At 39.3% G+C, this 22,300-nt stretch overlaps 1 protein-coding gene and 1 long non-coding RNA gene across 2 annotated transcripts in view; one reads left to right on the top strand and one right to left on the bottom strand.

Moving 5' to 3' along the window:
• LOC128780673 (uncharacterized) overlaps window positions 1-855 on the bottom strand; it is an 11,159-nt gene extending 10,304 nt beyond the window's left edge. Inside the window, exon 1 of the long non-coding RNA XR_008426660.2 lies at window positions 598-855. This is a non-coding gene — a long non-coding RNA (uncharacterized lncRNA). The remainder of the gene's footprint in view (window positions 1-597) is intronic.
• Window positions 1-22,300, top strand: part of NIPAL1 (NIPA like domain containing 1) — a 22,803-nt gene extending 503 nt beyond the window's left edge. The window contains exons 2-6 of the mRNA XM_024573725.4: window positions 9,530-9,787; window positions 11,444-11,500; window positions 13,951-14,041; window positions 17,552-17,712; window positions 18,445-22,300. Coding sequence (XP_024429493.1) covers window positions 9,530-9,787; window positions 11,444-11,500; window positions 13,951-14,041; window positions 17,552-17,712; window positions 18,445-19,055 — 1,178 coding nt within the window. The 3' untranslated portion in view covers window positions 19,056-22,300. The remainder of the gene's footprint in view (window positions 1-9,529; window positions 9,788-11,443; window positions 11,501-13,950; window positions 14,042-17,551; window positions 17,713-18,444) is intronic.

Here is a 22,300-nt window from a genome sequence, read left to right as displayed (position 1 = left end):
TGACTCAGACTCACTTCCAGAGTCTGCTGTCGACACCACCCTGTGGGCAGAGGGCGTGTCCGGGAACCTGGCTGGAGTCCCGTGTGGCACCCTGAGCTGGCTCCGCGAGGTCCAAACGCTGGAAGGTCAGGCGCCCTGGACCGAGGGGGAGCACGCTGGGTCCACCTGGGCCGCCCACTCCTCTCTCACTTCGAGACGAAAAACGTCCCCTTCCCCACCAGCCTCTAGTCTGACTCTTGGTGCAGTCACTTCGCGGCAGCTAAAGCGAGAGCCCAACGTAAGAGGAGACCGGAACTGGGTGCAGTCGTCTGTAGGTTTCTCACCGCTTGCTGGGCTGCGGTTTCAGTCCCCGCCCGACCCCAGGTACTTGCAACACTGGCAGCCTTTCTACTGTCACAAGGCCCGTGTGAGTCCGGATAAAAGAAGGCACTGGGGTGGGGGGGACGGAAATGCGGGCGGTAGGTGTAACAGGAAAGGTGTGGATCAACTGAAATTGTGACGGTTTCCACAGTTTCAAGGATAAAGACAATGTTTAACTTATCTGATGAGGATGTAAGGACGGAGAGGACATCGAGGGGCGTGACAAGAACTATATACCTTTCCAAACTTGCTGGCAACTTTCCCGGTCTTCTCTCCTGGTCCCTCCAGCTAATTCCTTGATGCGGAGAGGGCTTTTCGTTGTTGTTGATTTTAGGCAGTGAACTAGTCAAAAGTCAAAACTATGGCGCGAGAAAAAAGGGACACCAAGAGAGAGAAAACGTCTGGAACGATTCACACACTATTCAAAAGCAGAGATTTTGGAAGTGGTTGCTTAGCCAGCTGGATCTAGATTTCCTAGATAGTGATGTTGTGTGACCTTTGTCTAATTCCTAAACCAGTTAAATCAGACTGTTACTAACCCATCCACCCTTGTTTACCCAAGGCTCTGTAAGGAGGGTGTGTGGATTACACCAGTTTGTTTGAAGGTCCTAGTGCAAAGCAGGATGTTTTTCCTGCTTTGCTAGCTAACACATTTAGTTCCAACAAGAAATATTCAAGCTCAGTGCTTAATACCTGTGATTAATTGTGGCAATTAATTGTGTGGGAGACAGGTGGGAGAACCCAGAATCCACATTGTCAGAAGTGGTGAGAAGAGACTAGGCTTTGGCATCAGTCTTCTCGGCCATAATGTAGCCTCCTTGAGTCTTACTTCATCTATAAACTGGGAATAATTCTTACACTTTATAGTTGTGAGGAATAGAAGCGGGTGGGATTACATACGAAGCCTGACATGAAATAAGGCTCAATTTTAATGAGTCCCATGTGCCAGGCATTGGCCTAGGGCCTACCTAGTACAGAGGAATTTGCAAGATAGCCTGGTCCTAAAGTTTAGAACCAGGTCCCTGCTGCCATGCAGTTTACTGTCTAGATGACAGAGAATACGCAAGAAACAAATGAATAAAAAAAGGACAACAGTGGTGAGTTTCATGGATAATGTATTGAGAGAGTTGGGATGTTCAGACTGGGTACGCAGAGAAGACTCCCACATGAGCCGAGACCCAAATGAGAAGGAGTCCATCATACGATCTGATAGAGCATTCCAGTTGTGCTTCCATACAGAAAAAGTTAACCTCCTAGTGTGGTTTTTACTTTTAAAATAATAAGTGCTTCAAAGGCCTTCTAATCCAAACTTACCTCAAAAATTAAATTTAAACACATATGAAGGGGGTTTTTTTATTTAGGATTTTTATATTATATCATCTATTCTACAGATCTTAATTTAACTGCAATAGAGCTTTATTAACATAAAACTATGACATGATGAAAATAAAATGTGAGATATACCCCCATCACCTGTGATGCACCAACTGATTATGTGCCAGGAGACACCACGGACGGAAAGGCCTGGTTTGGCAGTAGGAGGAGTTGGAGGAGGAGAGGGATCCAATGGTTTTCAAACTTCTCTTTGGGTGAGCCGCTTTCCCAGGGTGCAGCCAACTAGCAGAGTGAAAAATGACATAGGATGTGTTTAGAGCTGATTCAGCCTGTCTTCATGATTTTGAAAGAAGAAAATTAAGGAACTGTGCCCCTCTTTGAGAATTGGCTGTATCTCTCTTACACTGATTAGGACATGTCCCGGTTTCATGTATTTAATCTTAAATTTTCAAAACAGGTTAAGATAAAAATATGTCAGTTGACCCTCACACATATTAAATTCGGTGGGTTTATTAGATAGTCATTATATGCCTTTCACAGATACAGAAACCAAGGCCCAGAGAACTGAGTAAGGTTTTAAAGTGAGTGATCAAACTAAGCACCAACTTCCTTGGGCCTTTGTGTTTTCTGTAGGTGCATCCCCTTTCTCTGGCCTCTTGGTGCAGTGGTATACATTTTAATGATTCTGAAATTTTACTCTTTAGAAACATCATATCGTAAACATTACTACTCAAAATTCCAAATGACCACAACTTTTATTTTCAGGACAAGCTGCATTTTCTGTGCAAAATCTAACAGTTTATATGTTGAACTAAAAAAGATTTCCTCCAGATTTTTACTAGAAATTTAAAAGCACAGGTTGTTTTTCTAGCCTTCCATATTTTTCCTAAGTACTAAAATTCAAAAGTGCTTAGAGGTAGTAAAAGTTCTCCACTAAATGTTGTTCAGAAAACAGCGTGCTATTCATTGTTTGGCTTAATATTTAATATGAACTGTATCAAGTTTTAAAAATCTCGACATAGAAGTGTGCTTATCAAAGTATTATTTTTTAGGTTCCTTTCCTGCATCTTCATTCTTTAATCATTTTATTAATTTTAAGGGGATTTTATCTTAACAATTTAGTAAGTTCAGTAACATTCAGATTGTAAAGTGGAAACAGTAGTTTATTAGGAAGTGTGATGGTTAACAGTCTTCTTAGACTTCTTGGCTTCCAAACATACTGATGTTGGGAAGGTCTTGTTGAGAGATACAGGTTTTTAACTTTTAAAAAAAATCAACAGTGTCTTTTCAATTTTATTTTGGTTCATTGAAATAATGGGCTTCTTCCGCAGCCCTAGCAGAGTCATTATGAAAATATATCTATTATAACTTGATTTCTGAATTTGCTCAAAATTATTTCTCATTCTTATTCTGCTCAGAATTTGCGCAAAGTTATCTCTCATCCCTATTCTGCTCCCTTTATCCCTGTTCCCTTGTTTGTTCTCTCGCTAAAATCATCAGCTGCGTGAGAACAGAGGCGGACTCACCTGCCCTGTTGATCACTATCTCGCCGCTTCCTAGAACAGGGCACGGCACACAGGAAGTGCTCAGTAAGAATTTGCTAAGTGTTGAATAAATGAATACCTACCATAGTGCCTTGCGTGGTAGGTGTGCAACAACTATTTTGTTGAATGAATTAATGAAATAGCCATACAGATATACGATGCTATATAAATATGCTGTTCTATATACATATGCTGTTCTATATAAAGCCATAATTAAACTGTGAGAGATTTATTTGGCAGTATTAAATATGGCGATATGATCAACTTGCCTGAGAAGTTCCTTTAGATTGAGAAGGCAGAGGTAGCATTTTAAGAGAGAGCTTAGTAACAAGGAGGAACTAGCTATGCCAGTCACTACTTCACTACTTAGGCTAAGTAAAAGTTACTTAAAGCTTTAAGGTGAGAAAGAAGCTAGCCTATGAAAAGAACTAAAAAAAAACATAGTAGAGAATGAAGTTTCACAGATAGCTGATAGGCCCTTGTAAACTGTGGTGAGAATTTTGGATTTTTTCTGATGAGAACGGAAGCCATTCTAGACATTGGGAAGGTGAATGACAAGATTGGACCTACTTATTTAAAGGCTCATTTCACCTGATCTTATCCCCTGCTATACTTCAACCTAACCTCTCACCCCAGCCAGCCAGCCTGGCTGGCTGCAGTTCCTCCAACCCCCTAAGCACATTCCCACCTCAAGATATTTGCCTTTACACTTAGCAGAGAGGTTTTCCATATATATTTTTCTAAGTATTTCTGTATGCTGCTTTTACTGCTTTCCACGGCACTCAACATATCACGTAGTATTAGTTCACTTGTCTATCTTATTTCCCCTCGTTAGAACGACTATAAGAGAGTACGAATGTTCTTTCATTCACTGTTGTGTCCCCAGCTTCTAGAAAATGCCCGACAGATAATACTCAATAAATATTTGTTGAATCAATGAGTGAAAAGACAACTAGTATTGTTTCAGAGAGTGGGAGAGAGAGTTAAATAGAGTAATACAATATGATGTCAGAGGTGTGCAAGATTCAAACCATGTAAAGTTTTAGAAAAAGTCCAGGATTGGGAGTTTAGATTTTATTACAATTGCAATAAAAAATCATGGCAGGGGAGACAGGATGGAATTAAGCAGGGAAGTGACATAATCTGATTCACACTGGCTGATATCTGCAGAATAAATTTAGGGACACAAAGAGATTTCACTCATTCTTTCCTTTGCTAATATGAATAGGCAGGTATATCAGTCAGCTATTGCTACATAACACAAAACTGAAAACTCAGTGGTTAAAACAATAAGCATAGAGGGCGGGGCAAAAGTAGGTTTAACAGTTGTTCGTGTGGAAAATAATGCAGTAATTAATAAATAATAATACAATAATAAACTCTGTTTCACATGTTCACCACTGTAACCCTACTTTCGCCCCACCCTATGTATTCCTGCTTATGTGTCTACAGTTAAGCTGAGGGTTGACTCATATAAACTGGGTTCACCCAGGTGTCTCTGCATCTGGCTACATGTCCCGCTGAATTTAGCTGCTTTGTGTGGTGTTCCTGGAGAAAATAGGAGTCTTCCATGGCATCACAGGAAATGCATTTCAGGGATATGCACATAGGAGGGTTTGAGGTAGAGTGGCAAGATTTACTGGACTGAAAACAAAGAACTGCCCCCAGGTATACCATGCCCAATGCCTCATCCATGACCAGGTGGCTCAGCTCCATCTTGTTGTGGAAGAAGGCCAGCCTCTGGGGCCACAGGCCCACTCTCGTCTCCCCCAAGCCCAGGAGGCGGGCCAGGACCCGGAGCCGCTGCACCGTTAGCCTGGCACCTGAGGCTCCAGTAGTCTACCACAATGTCTATTCCCAGCTGGCCCCCAATGGGTGCTCCATTTCAGCCCACGCGGGTGCTGAAGAGAGAGAGAGTGAACGCAGGTGCTACCGAAAGGGGCCTTTTTAAAATTATATTTCCTTGGGCTTAGATGAGAATAGACTTTCTTTCAAATGATCCAATCCCTTTCCTGGATTTTCTGGACTTTTTTGCCCTGATCCTCTCTGGTCTTTTTCCCAGGCTAGACTCCTCCCCTTTATGGTTGCCATTTTCACTCCTACTGTGCATGCCTCATAGTTTTGCTGTGTCATCTGGCTCCTTCTACTGCACATGCCCCAGCAGAGGAATTTCCCTTTTGCTGTTTATCCTCCCTTCACCCCCACCCCCACCCCCAGTGAATCTGGGGAAACTGGCTGGGTGCTCCCTGGGTAAATTTGGAAAGCCTGTCTTTCCTGCCTACTCAGGGATTATGTCCCTTTGGAGTGTCTGTAAAGCTGCTCCTTCCTAATTAATCAGGCTTAATATCTTATTCCATTTGCGCCCTTCCTTTGTTAATAACTACCTAACTAACTACTGTAACAGTGGGATGAAGTCAGATCTGCTCCATGTATTTTTATTCTGGGACTCAGGCTGAAGGGACAGCAGTTCCTCAGGGTAGTTCTATTCCTGATAAACGCAGAGGTTCAAGAGAATAAACCCAAAAAGATGAGCAAACCTGGACCCTCTCCATATATCACTTCTGCTGATGTCCCATTAACCACCAACTCAATTCCATCTCGACATCAGGGGAAGAATACTCAGCCCTCATTGTGAGGGTAAGGGAGTGAATATTTGCTGACTTTAAGCTAACCCATAGAACAGATAGTGAAAGAATGATTTCCTCAGACTAAAAATATCTTGCAATGATTTAAAATGTAGTTTTATGCAATCACTGACTTCTTAGAAACTAGGTATTCTACTTCATATAATAAACTGAACAATTTAAATTGATCTCTGTAAGCAAATTGTACTTGAACAAATTATTCAAAGCACTTATTTTTGTATAAGCATTAATAATAATTTTTAGCTGGTTTTGTTTGTACTTTATGGTTTCACTTTACGGAAATAGAAAAAATACTAGCCGGGGAATTGGGTTACTTGGCCTTGGTTTGGGCAGTTACACAACTTTGAAAAGTCACTTAATATCCTGGCACCAGTTTCTTTAAAATGTGTTCCAGCTGTAAGTGCCTGTGAGTTTAGAGCTGGTCCATCCGCAATATTTATGAGCTACCAGGATCATCAATAAATTACCCTGGGAACAAAGATAGCTTATAGTCAAACCACCAAATTATAGAAGGCATCTTCAGAATCAAGTCCAACTCCCTCATTTTAGAGATAATGAAACTGAAGCCAAGAGGGATTACTCAACCTGCCCATCATCATAGATAGTATTAGAGCTTCGTGGGAAAGTCATTCACTCCTATAGGAAATGGAACATTGTTTTTAAATTGTGTGTAAGTAAACTTTCACACCTCTACATAGAAGATATGTATTAAGTGGAACCATATGAAACTGCTATTTTTGTAACATCAAAAATTGTCAGATATCAATTATGTATGGTTTGACATATTTGAGAAATTATCAGTACTGTTTATAAAAGCAAAAACTGTGTAAATTACCCAAATGTTCACCAACAATAAGACAAAAATTAGTTATAAGATAGTCATACATACAGTGGACTCTGTAGAAGAGTAGGGAAGAAACAAATCCTACAACCATATGCATCTACACCAACAAATCCCAAAAACAAGTCACCAAAGACTCTCTAATGCATATTCTAATGCGTACTCTATAATCATGTTTTTATATGTGCAAAACCTGGCAAAACTAAACACTTTATTGTCTGAAGATATAATCATGTAGGGGATGTTTTTAAGCAAAGGAATGTTCAGCAGAAAGTCAGGATGGTCATCACCTCTGAGGGGTACTGTTTTATTTCTTAAATTGGGTGGTTGTTTCCTTGGTGTTGTGAATTGTTTTTCTTTATAACTGACACAGACTTCCTAAATATCAATTACTCAATATTTAGAAAAATGAATAACAAAATCATCAGAGAAGTAATGTATGCTCCCTGCTGGCAGGAGTATAAATCGTAGTCACTTCAGAGGGTGGCTGACAGTATCTATTAACATGAAAAATAATGAATGTAATAGATTTTCTCTTCCTATGTTGATTACAGTTTGATTCAGTTCCCTGTATAATTGCTTTGCTCCCACAAATCTTAAAAAGCCACTTCTGATTTGGAGATCTCTCTGATTCCTTCGAACACGACGGAGTCCCTGCCCCCACATCCCTGCTGCCCTACGCTCCACACCCACCAACTCACCATTCCCTCCCTCCTCAGTCCCATCTGCTGTGGGCTGGCTCTCTCCTTAACCAACACCCAAAACCGAAAATAATTTCAGTTCTAAGGTCAGTAACTACACGAGATTTTTAATATTTCTCCTGCATAAAACATGTAGCGTTGCTGCCTGCCACTTACAATGAGGACGCGCAGAATGCCACAAAGATTATTTGCTCTCCCCTTTCATCCTCTGCTCCCACACCTCCTAAAATGTCAGAAACAGTTTGCTGTGTCAACGGCTTAAAAAGAATATTGTTCCGCTGGAATGAGATCCGCCCACACTGTTTTCAGAGCCGAAGTTTGGGGATGGTTAACTGCATAGTAAATGACACCAATGCAGCCATGCAATTCACTGGAGAGTCGAGTCACATGTTTTCAAGAGTCAAACCAATCGAAAGTGTAACTATTAAAAATTACTTTCCATTCTTGGGGTTTAAATGAAATGAACAGTGCCCACAACAAGATTGCTAAGGGATAGCTTGTTTGAAAATTTACTGCAATTCTTGCTAAAATAACCTGAATGAAAATCTGTCAAAGATATGGAATATCCTTGAAATGATGTAATTCTCCTCAGAATATTTAGGAGTTTTGTCTCAAAATGTGTCCTATATCTCTGAATCAAAGTTGATTGATTTTCAAGTTGCAGAGATAAATGAAATAATAATCATGGGAAGCTTAAATTCAATAATTTTACCTTTTTCTAGACGTGAACGTTATGGTTGTTTCTTCACTTTATATGTGGTAAAATTCAGAAGACTTCGTAACGTTTTGCTGGGGAGGTATCCATCCAAATGATGACATTAAAGTTTTGTCATCATTTGATCGAACTGATTTTATTGTTTTCTTTTGTTTTGTTTTAGTTACGCCTTCTTAAGATTTTTGAGATTAAAACTGATTTTATTATTGAATTCTAAAATTATACTTGATTAATTTTTCTTTGCCTTTTTTTATTTAGGGTAATTTTTAATGGGAAAATATGGCTTTAGAAGGAAAAAAAGTTGAGAAGACAGAAAATCCAGTCACAATGTTACCTATTGACAGCTTTTTAAGTGAAGAACAGATTTAAAAAGTTGTAATACAGTGTAAAATATTTCAATTTTGGGTTTTAGTGTTTAGCCTCAAAATTCCAAGGTACTTATTTAATCATGGGTCTGGATTAGATACTTATTTGAATCCTGTTCTTAAAAAAACCTACTGGTGGTTCATTCATTTTTCTCTTAGATTCTATTTTATTTAGGAGAAGGTGGATTACGTAGACTTGAAAAATCATTCTCTTCAGGCAAAGTGGTACAGAAAATGAAATCTTTTTTTTAAAGATTTTATTTATTTATTTTTAGAGAATAGAAGGGAGGGAGAAAGAGATGGAGAGAAACATCAATGTGTGGTTGCTTCTCGCATGCCCCCAAATGGGTGACCTGGTCTGCAACCCAGGCATGTGCCCTGACTGGGAATCGAACCAGTGACCTTTTGGTCCACAGGCCGGCACTCAATCTACTGAACCACACCAACCAGGACAGAAAATGAAATCTTTTAAATACATTTTCTGAAGTGCATAATTCATACCGCACCAAATGTGTTACATTCCTGTAACGTGGTGATTTCTAGACCAATAGGGTTGCTGTGCCCTCTCCCTACATTCAGATGTCACAGATACTACTTTCCAGGAGACAGGCTGATAATACAAAGGAGTGGCATGGATGTGGGGGTGGGGGACTGTGATGAATTTCTGAGTGTAAGCCATGTCTAAACAGCTACCTTCTGCTGGAGAAGGTTACTGTTTTTCTAGAACCAAGTATCGCCAAGATTTTCCAATTTAAGAGAGAAATCCAGACTTTCATGCACAATCTCTCATATTTAGATGATGACAACTAAACAAATTTTTTTTAAAATGTTAAGATCCCGTGTGAGCCAAACTGAACATGTCCGCAGGTCAGTGGACTACCTGCTAGGCATTTCCCTTCATACAATAAAAGAAAAACGGTGTTTGGGGACCGCCCACTCAGGTTTCCTTTTCTTGCAGAGGGGAGTAAACATGAATGCATCTGCCCTTTGTTTGATGACATTTCCTTCTCTCCTTTTTCCCAGGCTACGTGCTGTCCTTGGTCTGTCCGAACTCCTCCCAGGCTTGGTGTGAGATCACAAATGTGTCACAGCTGCTGGCTTCTCCTGTCCTCTACAGGGACCTGAATTCCAACTTGAGCATTTCTGTAAATGTAGAAAACAAATATAGTCTTTATGTGGGTCTGGTCCTGGCAGTAAGTTCCAGTATTTTTATTGGCTCCAGCTTCATACTAAAAAAGAAGGGCCTTTTGCAACTGGCCAACAAGGGTGTTACTAGAGCTGGTAAGAAATGAGTGCAACTAACAAATTCAAGTTTCTAATTGCAGAAATAATCCTCCTGTAAGATCATAATGCTACAGTAATAATATTTTACTGTCTTATTTATTGTAGCTTCTATCTCCAATCTTAGCAGTTCTTTTCTCAGCAGTTTCCAGGTTTGAGCCAGCTGGTCTCCCTTACAGAGAGTCTAAAATTCTTGCTTCAAGAGGTTTAGAGTGTAGTTTGGGTTCTTCTTTTCATAGCTTTATTCTGCAGTTTCGGGAGTCAAAATCAGATCGTGCTACTCTACTTGAAACACATCAGTGGCTTTTCTTTGCACTCAGAATACAGTCTAACATCTTCCCCAGCCTCTGACCTCCTGCACAAATTGGCCCTTGCTACCTCCCCAGCTTCATCTCTGCTACACTCCCAGTCACCTACTTTCCTCTGGTTCCTGGAATGGACAGAGTTCTATCCCACCTCAAGGTCTTTTCCCTTGGCCTGGAACTCTCTTCTTCTGCCCCTTCATTTGGCTGACTCATCCTTCAGATCTCAGCTTAAATACAATCACCCCAGAAAAGCCTTCCGGGCCATTCTCTCTGGGAAGGTCCCACGCCAGCGTGCTCTGTCATTCTGTCAGCACTAATGGTGTCCCTCATTGAACCTAGAATAATTTGTCATTGTACATTGTTTATTTACTTGTTGTCAACAGGTTTACTTGTTTATTGATAGGTAAACTCACAAGAACAGGAGTCTTCCCTGGCATAGCATTTGCCACCCAGTAAATAACTGTTAAATCAAATGGATAGCAATAGAATTAGGTTGCTATGGATACCGACATTTCACATGCTGACTAGCTCTGCTTGACTATACCCTTCATTAACCATGAATTTCATATTCATTCTTATCGGTAATAATATTATAATAGACCTAAATATTATTCTAAGGTTCATGTGGAAAAATAAATGAGTACAAATTGTGCAAACAGGTTTATAAGAGTACTATTGAGTGGAGATTTGCACTATCAGAAAATAAAACATGCTATGATGCTAATCCTAATTAAAGCAGCTTGGGACTGGCATTAAAAGGATAGATAAAAATAATAAAGGATATTTAAAAATGTATAAGGGGGCCCAAGTACATAAAATAATTTAATGTATGATTTTTTAAATGGCATTTTAATTCATAGGAGAAAGGATTTGTTATTCAATCAAAAGCATTAAGAAAATTGTCAAAAATAAGAGAAAAATATAAAAGTGCTACTTTATACCATTCATCCAAATAAATTCTACATAGTTTACAGTTAAAATGAAATCTTTAAAAAAGAAGAAAAGAAAACTAAAAGAAGGCCTTTCTAAGCATAAAGATAAAGGAAGAAACTATTCTATGTAAAGGAAGGGATTATCTGGATTGACCAAAAAATAAAATATATCTAAATGGAAACACCTTTAACTAAACACCTAAACTAAAAAGGAAATGACATGGGTAAAAAATTTCTAAAGATAATAGAAAGTGTTGGAAGATCTTTGGAAATGGCCAAGTAAATAAGCTAAAAGACTACATATACTCACTTGGCCTTAATGCTTGCCTTTTCCAGCCATATTCCAGTACCTAGAAATCAATTTTCCAAACCTCTTCCTTCACTTTATAACTTAATTTAAATTTTTATCATTTTCCTAGGTCAAGGTGGACATTCTTACCTCAAGGAATGGCTCTGGTGGGCAGGATTGCTCTCAAGTAAGTCCTTCACACTAAAAATAGTGTTTACTTTTAAAAGGATAAATTGCATGGAATTGTTCAAAATTGATCAATTTAGCTTCCTAGTAAGGATGGCATTTAAGTCCCGAAACTTTTTTTGCAGGTATAACATACTGTCTCACATATAAAATGTTATATGTATTTAGAATTAAGTTTTACACTCCTTCTCCCACTCCCATATTCTCAATACTGTCTTGAAATGCAAAGGAAAAAGTTAACATTTGAAATATATTTTATCATGAACTTCTCCTTCTCTTATTATATTTTCCATGACAAAGGAAGAAAATACTTTCCCCTCACATTTGCCCAGCTCTGAATTCGAATCTGGGACTTTTCTAGCTGCGTATTTTCTAGGGAGTGGGTATATTATCTAAGGAATGGGTACAATTTCCTGGCCAGGACCAAAGCATGGCTAAATTAAAGTTCCCTCTGGCTGCTTAGCACTGAACAAATAAAACAGTGATTTCCAACCAGTGTGCCACGTCATGCTGTTGTCTGCAAGGATTTTTAAAACCTGCAGTACCCGACTATTCAGTTAGAGGCACTGACCTCCTTTTCCTTGGATTGTCAAATAAGAAATAACAACAACCAACACAACAATATCCATCCACTGTGAATGAATCAAAATTATACTTTTTTTGGTCAAATTGGCAAAAATACATATTTTTTGGTGTGCTGCCGAATTTTAGTAATTAGTTTATGTGTGCCGCGAGATGAAAAAGGTTGAAAATCACTACCATAAAGAGACGATGAAGGTGGTCAGCACTCCCCTTCCTCCTAGGCTTGCTCTGAAGATTAAATGGGGGCTCTGCAGGAAGTGAAAGCTTTCTCAATGCTAAGGTGAAGTCCAAATAGCAGGCACTTATCTCCCTCAGGCCCCTTTGCAGATTTCTATCTCCCTCCCAACTCCTCTCAACTTTCTTAAAGAACTTAAAGCTTCCAAAGAAAGGACCTCATAAATTGTGATTCACACCACTTGCTGGTCATCTCCCTTGACAGCCAAAAGCCTTAAAACTGCCATTTATTTTCCCACACCTTGCAGTATCTGTGAGGTCCTGTTATAAGAAAGAACTGGAATTCTTTTCACAAATGATGGAATCTAAAACCATGACGAATAAAAATAATTTAAATTTGAACAGCCCTTTCAGGTTCTAAGGTGTTTGCACACCTGGTTTCTTATTTCATTTGAATAAAAGTTGACAAGGACTGTAGTGGGAGGATTCCAGATAGATATTTAGATGATTCTTTTCTCTTTTCTCTTACTTGAGTCTTCCCATCCTCTACCCACACAAGAGAATGAAAACATAAGGAGAATATCATGTGGCCACATTTAGAATTTCATTCTCATCATGTACGAAGTTTATGCCAATACTGAAGAGAAAAAGCATGTCTTTAACATTAGAGATTTTTTATCCAGTGACATCCAGTGCTTTAATTATGAAGTCAATATTTTCCTGGAAAGCCATCTATGAAGATAAAAGCCATCTATAAAGTGTTCAAGAATGCTTAATACTCTAAAAAAACAGCCACTGCTCTTCTTAGACAGTAGTCTCCTAACTGTTTTTGTCTCATGATGTTTTCCTAAAGCTAAGTACTCCTGTAGTTTTGGCTGGGGGAGTGGGCCTGGGGCATAGCAGACAAAGGGAAAAAGAAAAAGCTTGCTGGTATCTTTTATCTGTTCCAGAACTTTCTCTACAATAAGTTTGTTGGCATAGTTTGCCAGCGTGAAATACTATATTCTGTGGGCAAGTGTTCAAATGTAACCCATGAAAATGATTTGGCCTTAATTCAAGGGCCCAGCTCTTGAAGGCATTTTCTCTCCCTCCAGAAGCTATTTGCATCACAGTATCTCCTGGAAGTTTCAAGTTCCTCAGATAAGATAGGGATTGCTGGAGCACACTGTTATGACTTTAAAACAGCTGCTTGGCTCTCCTTGAGCCACTAAGGTAGTGTTACATGCTTGTAGGTCATCTGCAATTGATGCCTGACCACGTGGGCCCTTGGTGGGTGACTCTGTCTGTCCCCTGCCTGGGCAGTAGATCTCTACAAAGCATTCCAATTTTACAAGGCTTTTTGTCGTTGTTGTTAATTTGCATAACAGTTAAGTATTCTTGAGCAAACAGAATCATTCTCTGCTTACTCCAAAGCTACATCTACTAGATTTCATCAGAGTGACCATATATGTTTCGGGTACTAAAGTAACTAAAAACTTTATGTGAAAGTTGAGTTTGTATGACCAGGTAATCACAGTTTATCTGCATCCCTAATGCCAATCTCCCGTCTCCTCCATAAAAAGCAGTTAATTATTCCTTCTCATTCAATCTGTCAGTGTTGTTGGGCTAAAAGTCTACTGCTTTGCGTCTGTCATTTGTTTTCTCTACTGACAAACAAGTCCGTATTTTATAGTAACACTGCTGCTTGCTTTCCAGTGGGAGCAGGAGAGGTAGCAAACTTTGCAGCTTATGCTTTTGCACCTGCCACCTTGGTCACCCCCCTGGGCGCACTGAGTGTTCTCATAAGGTACGTGAGCAAGAAAGAGCTTGGGTTCTACAGGGGTTTTAAAACCATGATAAATTTAACCCCACAAGAAATGTAGGGCTAAGCATATCTCAAAACAAAATTTAAAAATTGCAAAATAATTTAAGAACACTACACAATAAATCAGAGTAGAAATAGGAAATGGATTGCCTGTTGTTATTTAGAAAACCTGTAAGAGCGAGCCTGACTTTCTGCCAACATAAAGTACTTATGTGTTGTATTCGTGATGATTCCACAGCAGGCTTTTTGCTTTCTCACCTGATCAGATTGCCATAGCCCTTTAAATTCTCTCTGTTGTCATAGTGGTTAATGACCATGGCTGTTACTGGAGTTTTATTTATCTTTTTAAGTATATTTTATTGATTATGCTATTACAGTTGTCCCAATTTTTCTCCTTTGCTCCCCGCCACCTGGTACCCACTTCCCTCCAGCAATCCCCCCACACCTTAGTTCATGTCCATTGGTCATACTTATAAGTTCTTTGGCTTCTCCATTTCCTATACTATCCTTAATCTCCTCCTATCTATTTTTTCCCTACAAATTATGCTTTTTAATCCCTGCACCTTTTTCCCTGCTCTCCCCCTTTCCCCTCCCAGCTGATAACCCTCCAAATGATCTCCATAGCTATGATTCTGTTCCTGTGTGGTTGTTTGCTTAGTTTGTTTTTGGTTTTTTGGTTTTTTTTAGATTCAGTTGTTGACAGTTGTGAGTTTGCTGTCATTTTAATGTTCATAGCTTTGATCTTCTTTTCCTTAAATAGGTCCCTTTAACATTTCGTGTAATGATGGCTTGGTGTTGATGAGCTCCTTTAGCTTTACCTTTCCTGGGAAGCACTTTATCTGCCCGTCCATTCTAAATGAGATGGCTTTGCTAGGTAGAGTAATCTAGGTTGTAGGCCCTTGCTTTTCATCACTTTGAATACTTCTCACCTGTCCTTTCTTGCCTGCAAAGTTTCTTTTGAGAAATTACCTGATGTCTTATGGGTGCTCCTCTGTAGGTAACTCTGCTTTTCTCTTGCTGCTTTGAAGATTCTATCTTTAATCTTTGGCATTTTTATTATGATGTGTCTTGGTGTGGTCCTCTTTGTATCCATCTTGTTTGGGATTCTCTGTGCTTCATGGACTTGTATGTTTATTTCCTTCACCAAATTAGGGAAGTTTTCTTTCATTACTTTTTCAAATAAGTTTTCAATTTCTTGCTGTTCCTCTTCTCCTTCTGGCACCTCTATGATTTGGATGTTGACATGTTTGGAAGTATCCCAAAGTCTTCTTATACTATCCTTGTTTTTTGCATTCTTGTTTCTTCTTTCTGTTCTGGGTGAATTTTTATTTCTTCCTCATGTTCCAAATCATTGATTTGAATCCCGGCTTCCTTCCTTTCACTGTTGATTCCCTGTAGATTTTTCTTTATTTCACTTAGTGTAACCTTCATTTCTTCCCTTATGTTGTTGCCATACTCAGTGAGTTCTTTGAGCATCCTGATCCCCAGTGTTTTGAACTCTGCATCTGATAAGTTGACTGTCTCCATTTCGTTTAGTCCTTTTTCTGGGGTTTTGTTCTGTTCTTTCATTTGGGCCATATTTCTTTGTCTCCTCTATTTGTCAGCCTCACTGTGGTTGTTTCTGTGTGTTAGGTAGAGCTGTTTCGTCTCCCTCTCTTAGTGCACCTGTTCAGTTGTATGGGGCGGAGCCGTAGGTATTGGCCAGGGTGGGGCAACACTCTTCATGGGCTTCGTGGCTCTGTGTGGGGGAGGGCCAGGAGAGGGGACAATGTAGCTGCCTGGCTTCTGGAGGTTTGCCTAGCACTCACTCCATTTCAAATCATTTTACCCACTTCCCATATTTGATTGGCACCCTTACAACTGTTGCCCAGGTGGTGAGTGCCAGAGTGGGTGGGTTTACATACATTCTAAGTCCCTATGGGCCATTTAAACAGATTCTCTTGAGAAACTCTCTTTAGAGTTTCTTCCACTGCCCCAACCCCCACTGGCTTTCACAACCAGAAGTTCTAGAGCTTTATCTTCCCAGCAGTGGACCCCTGGACTGTGTGGTCTGGCTTGGGGCTGGTAACATTAGCTCCCAAGGTATCCCTTCGGATTTCTATCTGCCACACATGGATATGGGACCACCTGTCCCACTGCCACCACTGCCTCTTCACACCACACCACACCTCCTCACCTCCCCACCCCAACTCCACATCTCCGCCCCTCCTACCCATCTGGATGAATGTGGCTTCTTTAAATCCTTGGTTGTCGGACTTCCATACAGTTCAATTTTCTAGCGGTTCCAGGTGTTATTTGTTGTGAGGTTAGTTGTAATTCTTCTTGTGGTTGTGAGGGGAGGCAAAGCATCCACCTATGCCTCCACTTTGACTGGAAGTCTGTTGTAGTACTTTTTAAAAAGCATAGTGTTTGGTTAAATTTTAACTCTGGCTAAAAATCTTGCATTGTCCCCTGGTTGCTTCTGTTTGGAGGTCTGTTTCTTTTAGTACTTACTGGAAACAGGAATAATTTTCCCATTCATAGAATGCGGGTCTAATATTTATATGTTGGTCTTTATTATGATCCCAAATGAATGTGTTCAATGCGCCCATGAACACTTATTTTGTACCTAAGCAACTCATTGTCTTTATCTTTTCCTTTTATCTCCATTCATTATCAACCTTTAGTAGAAAGATTATGACAAGGCCTACCCCCTTCTTTTCACCTTCTTTGTAGGATTGTTTTGAGAATTCAATGACTCGATACACATAAAGCACTGTCAACACAATGAAAGATAACTATTAGTAGTAGCAGTGTTTTCCTGACGCTGCAGACCTCACAAGTGGCCACATGAGGGCGACTCTTAGAAAGCAAGCACCTGGTAATTGACCAGTGTCTGGTGCAAATAGGTAATACCAGGGCATTGGGGTGGGGGAGGGGTGGTGAGGAGCCACAGCATAGGTAATGGTGAAGCATCAGGATGGCATAGTCTGGTGCCCATGGTGGTGCCAATGTGGAACTACCTGAGATCATGGCAACCAAAGTAGATTGAGTAGGTGAAAGTATCAGGGCAGTGGCACTTGGTAAGGAAATATTTTGACATTTTGACAACCCATATGATTACACTTATGTGAACTAGCTAAATATCAGTGCTGAGCTGAGTAATTCTTTAAGCATGTAGCTTTCTTCGAAGTTGTCATGAGCGCATGAATTCTAAATGTATGTCATGTCAACAAGATGGGAAAGATGGGAAAATTGAAAATGAGAAGGTCGTGGGAAGTTTAGAGGGACATAGAATGTCTATTTTAACTCTTTAGCTATAAAAGCAATTACGCAGATTTGACTGAGCATCATTTCTGAGTTTTAAAACTAATCAGAGCTTTCAGTGTCACGTGGCATATACAGATCAGTTGCTTAGGAGACAGAGCTGCATGGGCCACTGTGTGCCTTCTGAGCTGCTATGGAACCAAAAGGTAATTGAACAAGAGTGATTTATTTTTCTTCTCCCAACAGCGCAATATTGTCTTCCTACTTTTTAAATGAGCACTTGAACATTCATGGGAAAATAGGCTGCATATTAAGTATATTGGGGTCAACTGTGATGGTTATCCATGCCCCACAAGAAGAGGAAGTCGCTTCTTTGCATGAAATGGAAATGAAATTGAGAGACCCAGGTCTGTGATTCAAGCAAGAGAAACACTCAAATTCTGCTCCACTTTCTCTCTTCATCAAATGAATTGTAATAATATTGCAGTCAGCTTCCTATTAGCCAAGTCATGGGCTGTGACTGAGGCCTTGCTGAGTATCACAAGTCTTCTGAAATGGAGGCACAGCTGACTTTTGTGTCCATGCATCCCCTCTACAAATGAGGAGGAGGTGGGGAGAGGAGAGGCAAAAGACTTATGCTCCAACCCAAATTTGGCCACTCTCTCCCTCTGGAAATAAAAACTCTATCAGACAATATCCGCCATACTACATAGTGTTCTCTGTGAGATTCAAATGATATTTTGGGGAAAGTCCTTTTTAAAATATCGAGAGCTGTGCAGTAAAGTATTGTTGCTTTTTAAAAATTTAATCTCACTTCTCTATCTAAAACACCTGTTCTCCTAAACTCATGACTAATAAGATGTCATAAAGACATGATCCTCTGAGCATTTTCTGAAATCTAATTCTTTTCTTTTAAAATTTTTTAATTTATTTCCAGAGGAAGGGAGGGAGAAAGAGAGGGAGAGAAACATCAATATGTGGTTGCTCCTCGTGTGCACCATACTGGGGACCTGGCCTGCAGCCCAGGCACGTGCCCTGACTGGGAATCTGACCAGCAAACCTTTGGTTTGCAGGCCGGCACTCAATTCACTGAGCCACACCCGCCAGGGCTAAGTCTAATTCTGTTCTCTTCCTAACAGGATTCGTTTCTTTTGCTGTGATCATTACTGTGATTACCTTGGTGCTGATTTTGATTGTGGCTCCCAAGAAAGGACAGACCAACATCCTGGTCTACATTTCAATCTGTTCATTGATTGGAGCATTTTCAGTGTCTTCTGTCAAGGGCCTGGGAATTGCCATTAAGGAACTGTTGGAATGGAAGCCAGTTTACAAGCATCCCCTGGTCTTTGTTTTGCTGGCTGTACTTGTGCTTTCAGTGATGACGCAGATTAACTATCTCAACAAGGCACTGGACACCTTTAATGCATCTCTTGTGACCCCCATTTACTATGTGTTCTTTACGTCCATGGTAGTAACTTGCTCTGCCATCTTATTCCAAGAATGGTACGGCATGAAGGCTGGGGATATCATCGGGACCCTGAGTGGGTTTTTCACCATTATCAATGGCATCTTCCTTCTACATGCTTTTAAAAACACTGACATTACCTGGAGTGACCTGACATCCACTACTCAGAAAGAAGTGCTCTCTCCGAATGGCAATGAAGACAAATATGTCTTACTAGAGAATATAGACTGTTCAAACTCAGGATATGAGGATGACATTACCTTGTTTAGCAGGACTAACGAATGATCACAGTCTCTACAGACCCCGAACTTGAACCAATAAGAGACACTTGGAGAGGAGAAGGAATACCTGACTCTTGGAAGAACAATTAGGAAAGGTGACATTTTTAAAGTTCTTACTAATAATTTAGATTTGAGGCCAAATAAACATACCTGCATTTTTGGTCATCACCTTTGGGAATCCATGTTTTGATCCTCCTCCAGAAGACTTCTGCTGTTTCTCATTTCTACAAACTTGAAATATTTCCTAAGCACAAAAGAAGTCAGAGTTCAATAAGTCTCAGAATAGTCTCTTTCTTCTGGTCACAGTGTCTGTGGTCCGGCCAGGTGGTTCTGCATTTGTTTGACTGCTGTTCTTAGTCTCCCAGTAAGTCATAGATAAACTTCAGCGTGTGCTGATAAGCAGAGTGCTGATCATTCTCTGCTGAGTCATAGTTTGAAATTATAAAAGCTGAGATGTGAGACTGCTGATGCTCTTTTCCCCTTTCCCCAAACTAGAGACCTACAGGGGAGGGTGTGATGGGGAAAAGGGGCCTGCCCTGGATATCTGCTCCTCGTGTGTCCTACTGCAGAGACACATACGTCCATGAGGAGCTGATGAATTGTAATTGTCACTTATTGGCATATCACAGACATTTATTAGCAACTGAGAAGGGAAGAGTTGAGGAGGGAAATATTTTATGCCTTAGGCAAATGCAATAATTTATTTTTATTTTTACAAAAACAAACACAAATGATCGTGTTCATGAGTTCTTTTAAATTAAACCTGAGCAACATAAGATAAAATTGAGTTTCTGGAGAAGTCCCAGTGAATTCAGTTTTGGAATCCCCCTGTATTCATTTTGTTCTTTTATTTTAACTACTATCCCAAAGGTTATTTTCCTTATCAATGTAGAGATTTTTGTAAAGTAATTGCTACATTATTTTAGGATCATATTGTACACTTAAATTCTTCTCACATGTTTAATTCCCATAAGGTGAGTTTTCCACAATTGGTTGGGAAACAACTAGAAAGATCTTTGTGAAAAACTGAATTTATCATAATAGTTCTCTTGAAACTTTGCACTTTCTTTTTTTTAATTTTTATTGTTATTCAATTACAGTTGTCTGCATTTTCTCCCCATCCCTCCACCCCACCCCAGCTGAACCCACCTCCACCCCCACCTCCAGAAACTTTGCACTTTCAAGCTTATTAAGGAAATTGTAATTAGTTACAAACCTTTTTGAAAATATACATATCCTACTACAATAAGTGGCAGATTGTCTTTACCTGTTGAATTTACCCTGACCACATTTTCTATACCTTTTATTGATAAGTGTTTTGGAAGAATAAGAAGGGGAGTTAACTTCCTAGAAAACAAACTATTAAGACCTCAGGGATTACTGTAGAGAAAAAAATTTTGGTATTAAAACTTACATAAAATGTTCCTGTCTCCAAATGCATGGCAAGAATAACACTTTGGGTGGTCTTTAATGTTTATGGGCAGATTTCTCATCACTCGTTGATTTAATGGAAAAGGAGAAATTAGCTGTTTTCTAGACTAAACGGATTTCTCTCAGAAAAAACAACAATCCTAACCCAAAAAATTGTGACATTCAGAAAACAAAAACCCTTCCGGTTAACTGGATTTGTCTGTTCTAACATCAAATGTTATTAGTTTTGTTTGTTTGTAACCTAGCTCAAGTCTGTGCTGGGTAATAACAGTAAATGCTGTTATTCAGAATTCTGTTAGACCAAATTTCGTGTTCCCCAGTTCCATTGAACTATGACAGATTTCACAGGGAAGGCCTGAGATGACCGACAAGTCCTAACGTGCTGTTCTGGTCTCCTGCATAGTTTAGTGTTGAGTACAATTCGATGCACTCTAAATTTTTGAAAATGGATAATCCATGGAAGATACATGGGTTGATACCTCAGGTCAAATGTGTGTTTACTCTGTTGACTGCTGTTTCATTTTAATTGTGTATCAGATAAATAAGCTATGAACACAAATTTGTAGGAAAAGGTAGTATTTTAAAAATGTAGAAATTCTTTTAGAGTTTTTACTTTTTTCTATTGAAAACTTTATTGGTGTCTCCAGGATACCTTCTTGGGAGGAAATTAATGGCAACCAACCTGAGGCTGTGAATTTTCTGTCAAATATTTCTTAAATGTCACCTGTTACAAAGCTTTGCCCTTGGTGTACTGTGTTCAGGTTGAAGGTTCTTGGAACACAAGACCCATGGCTTGGAAAATAGACTGGTGTTGACACACATGCCCACGAGAAAGACTGAGAAAAATTTAATGAGTTGAAATATGTTGTGAAACAATGAAATATTTGAAATACTCTAAAAATCCCCAGAGGGCATATGCATTGAAAAACCAAAATGCGAGCACAAATATTGTCTAAGGAGGAATAAGATGCTGGATCCTATTTTCAGACCAACCACATTAGTCTTACTGGTAGTTTCATGTATGTATGTATCTTAATATATACACTTTCTTATCTCACGTGGATGATATCTGAGGGTCAGTTATGTCAATACCTGTGTATGTGTCACTAAGGATTATAAAATTGTCCTCACACAGCTGAATTGAAAGATTGAAACCTTTTTCTAATTCCGTAAACATAATAGTGTCACTTTATTTTTTTGACTTGTACTTTCATTCTTAGGTCAATGGTGAATGATTTTGGTTTTAGTTCAGATTGAAGAATGTAATTGGAACCCCTTAGATCTAGCAGCACGAAAATGACCGCTGTATTTCGGGAGCACTAAATCAAACACAGGGAAAGCACCCCACATCATGCCTGACATACGAGGCATTTAATAAAGTTTATTCTCTTTGAATCAACATCTTAATGCTTATTCTTATTACTAGATAGGGAAGGACCATTAGTTGCCAGTTTTCATATTACATTCTTCACCTTTTTCAATTTGTGTGCAGGAGCTCACTTTAAGTAATACGGGTGAGAATGAATTCCGTCATTGTACTGTCTCAGCGCAAACCAGTACAAAGTGATTCAAACAGAAATGTTTTATTCTTCTTAATAAAACTTAACTAAGTGCAATCTTTCATATGCTAACAAAATTTTGTGGAAAAGTAATTTATATAAATATATGTGAAATGTTCTCATATTTTTAATAAACTATGGTCATGAAGTTTTCTATTTTTCAAATGTTTATAAATACCATTCATTTTTAAAAGTTTATAAATTTTAAATTAATGTTTCTGTATATTTTTATTTTCAATAAAATGATGTTTTAATTTTG

This window comes from Desmodus rotundus, chromosome 4 (genome assembly GCF_022682495.2).
Source record: "Desmodus rotundus isolate HL8 chromosome 4, HLdesRot8A.1, whole genome shotgun sequence".
NCBI classification, from domain to species: Eukaryota; Metazoa; Chordata; class Mammalia; order Chiroptera; family Phyllostomidae; genus Desmodus; species Desmodus rotundus.
The sequence above is the reverse complement of the archived record's forward strand: the minus strand, read 5'-3'. Positions and strand labels throughout refer to the sequence as shown.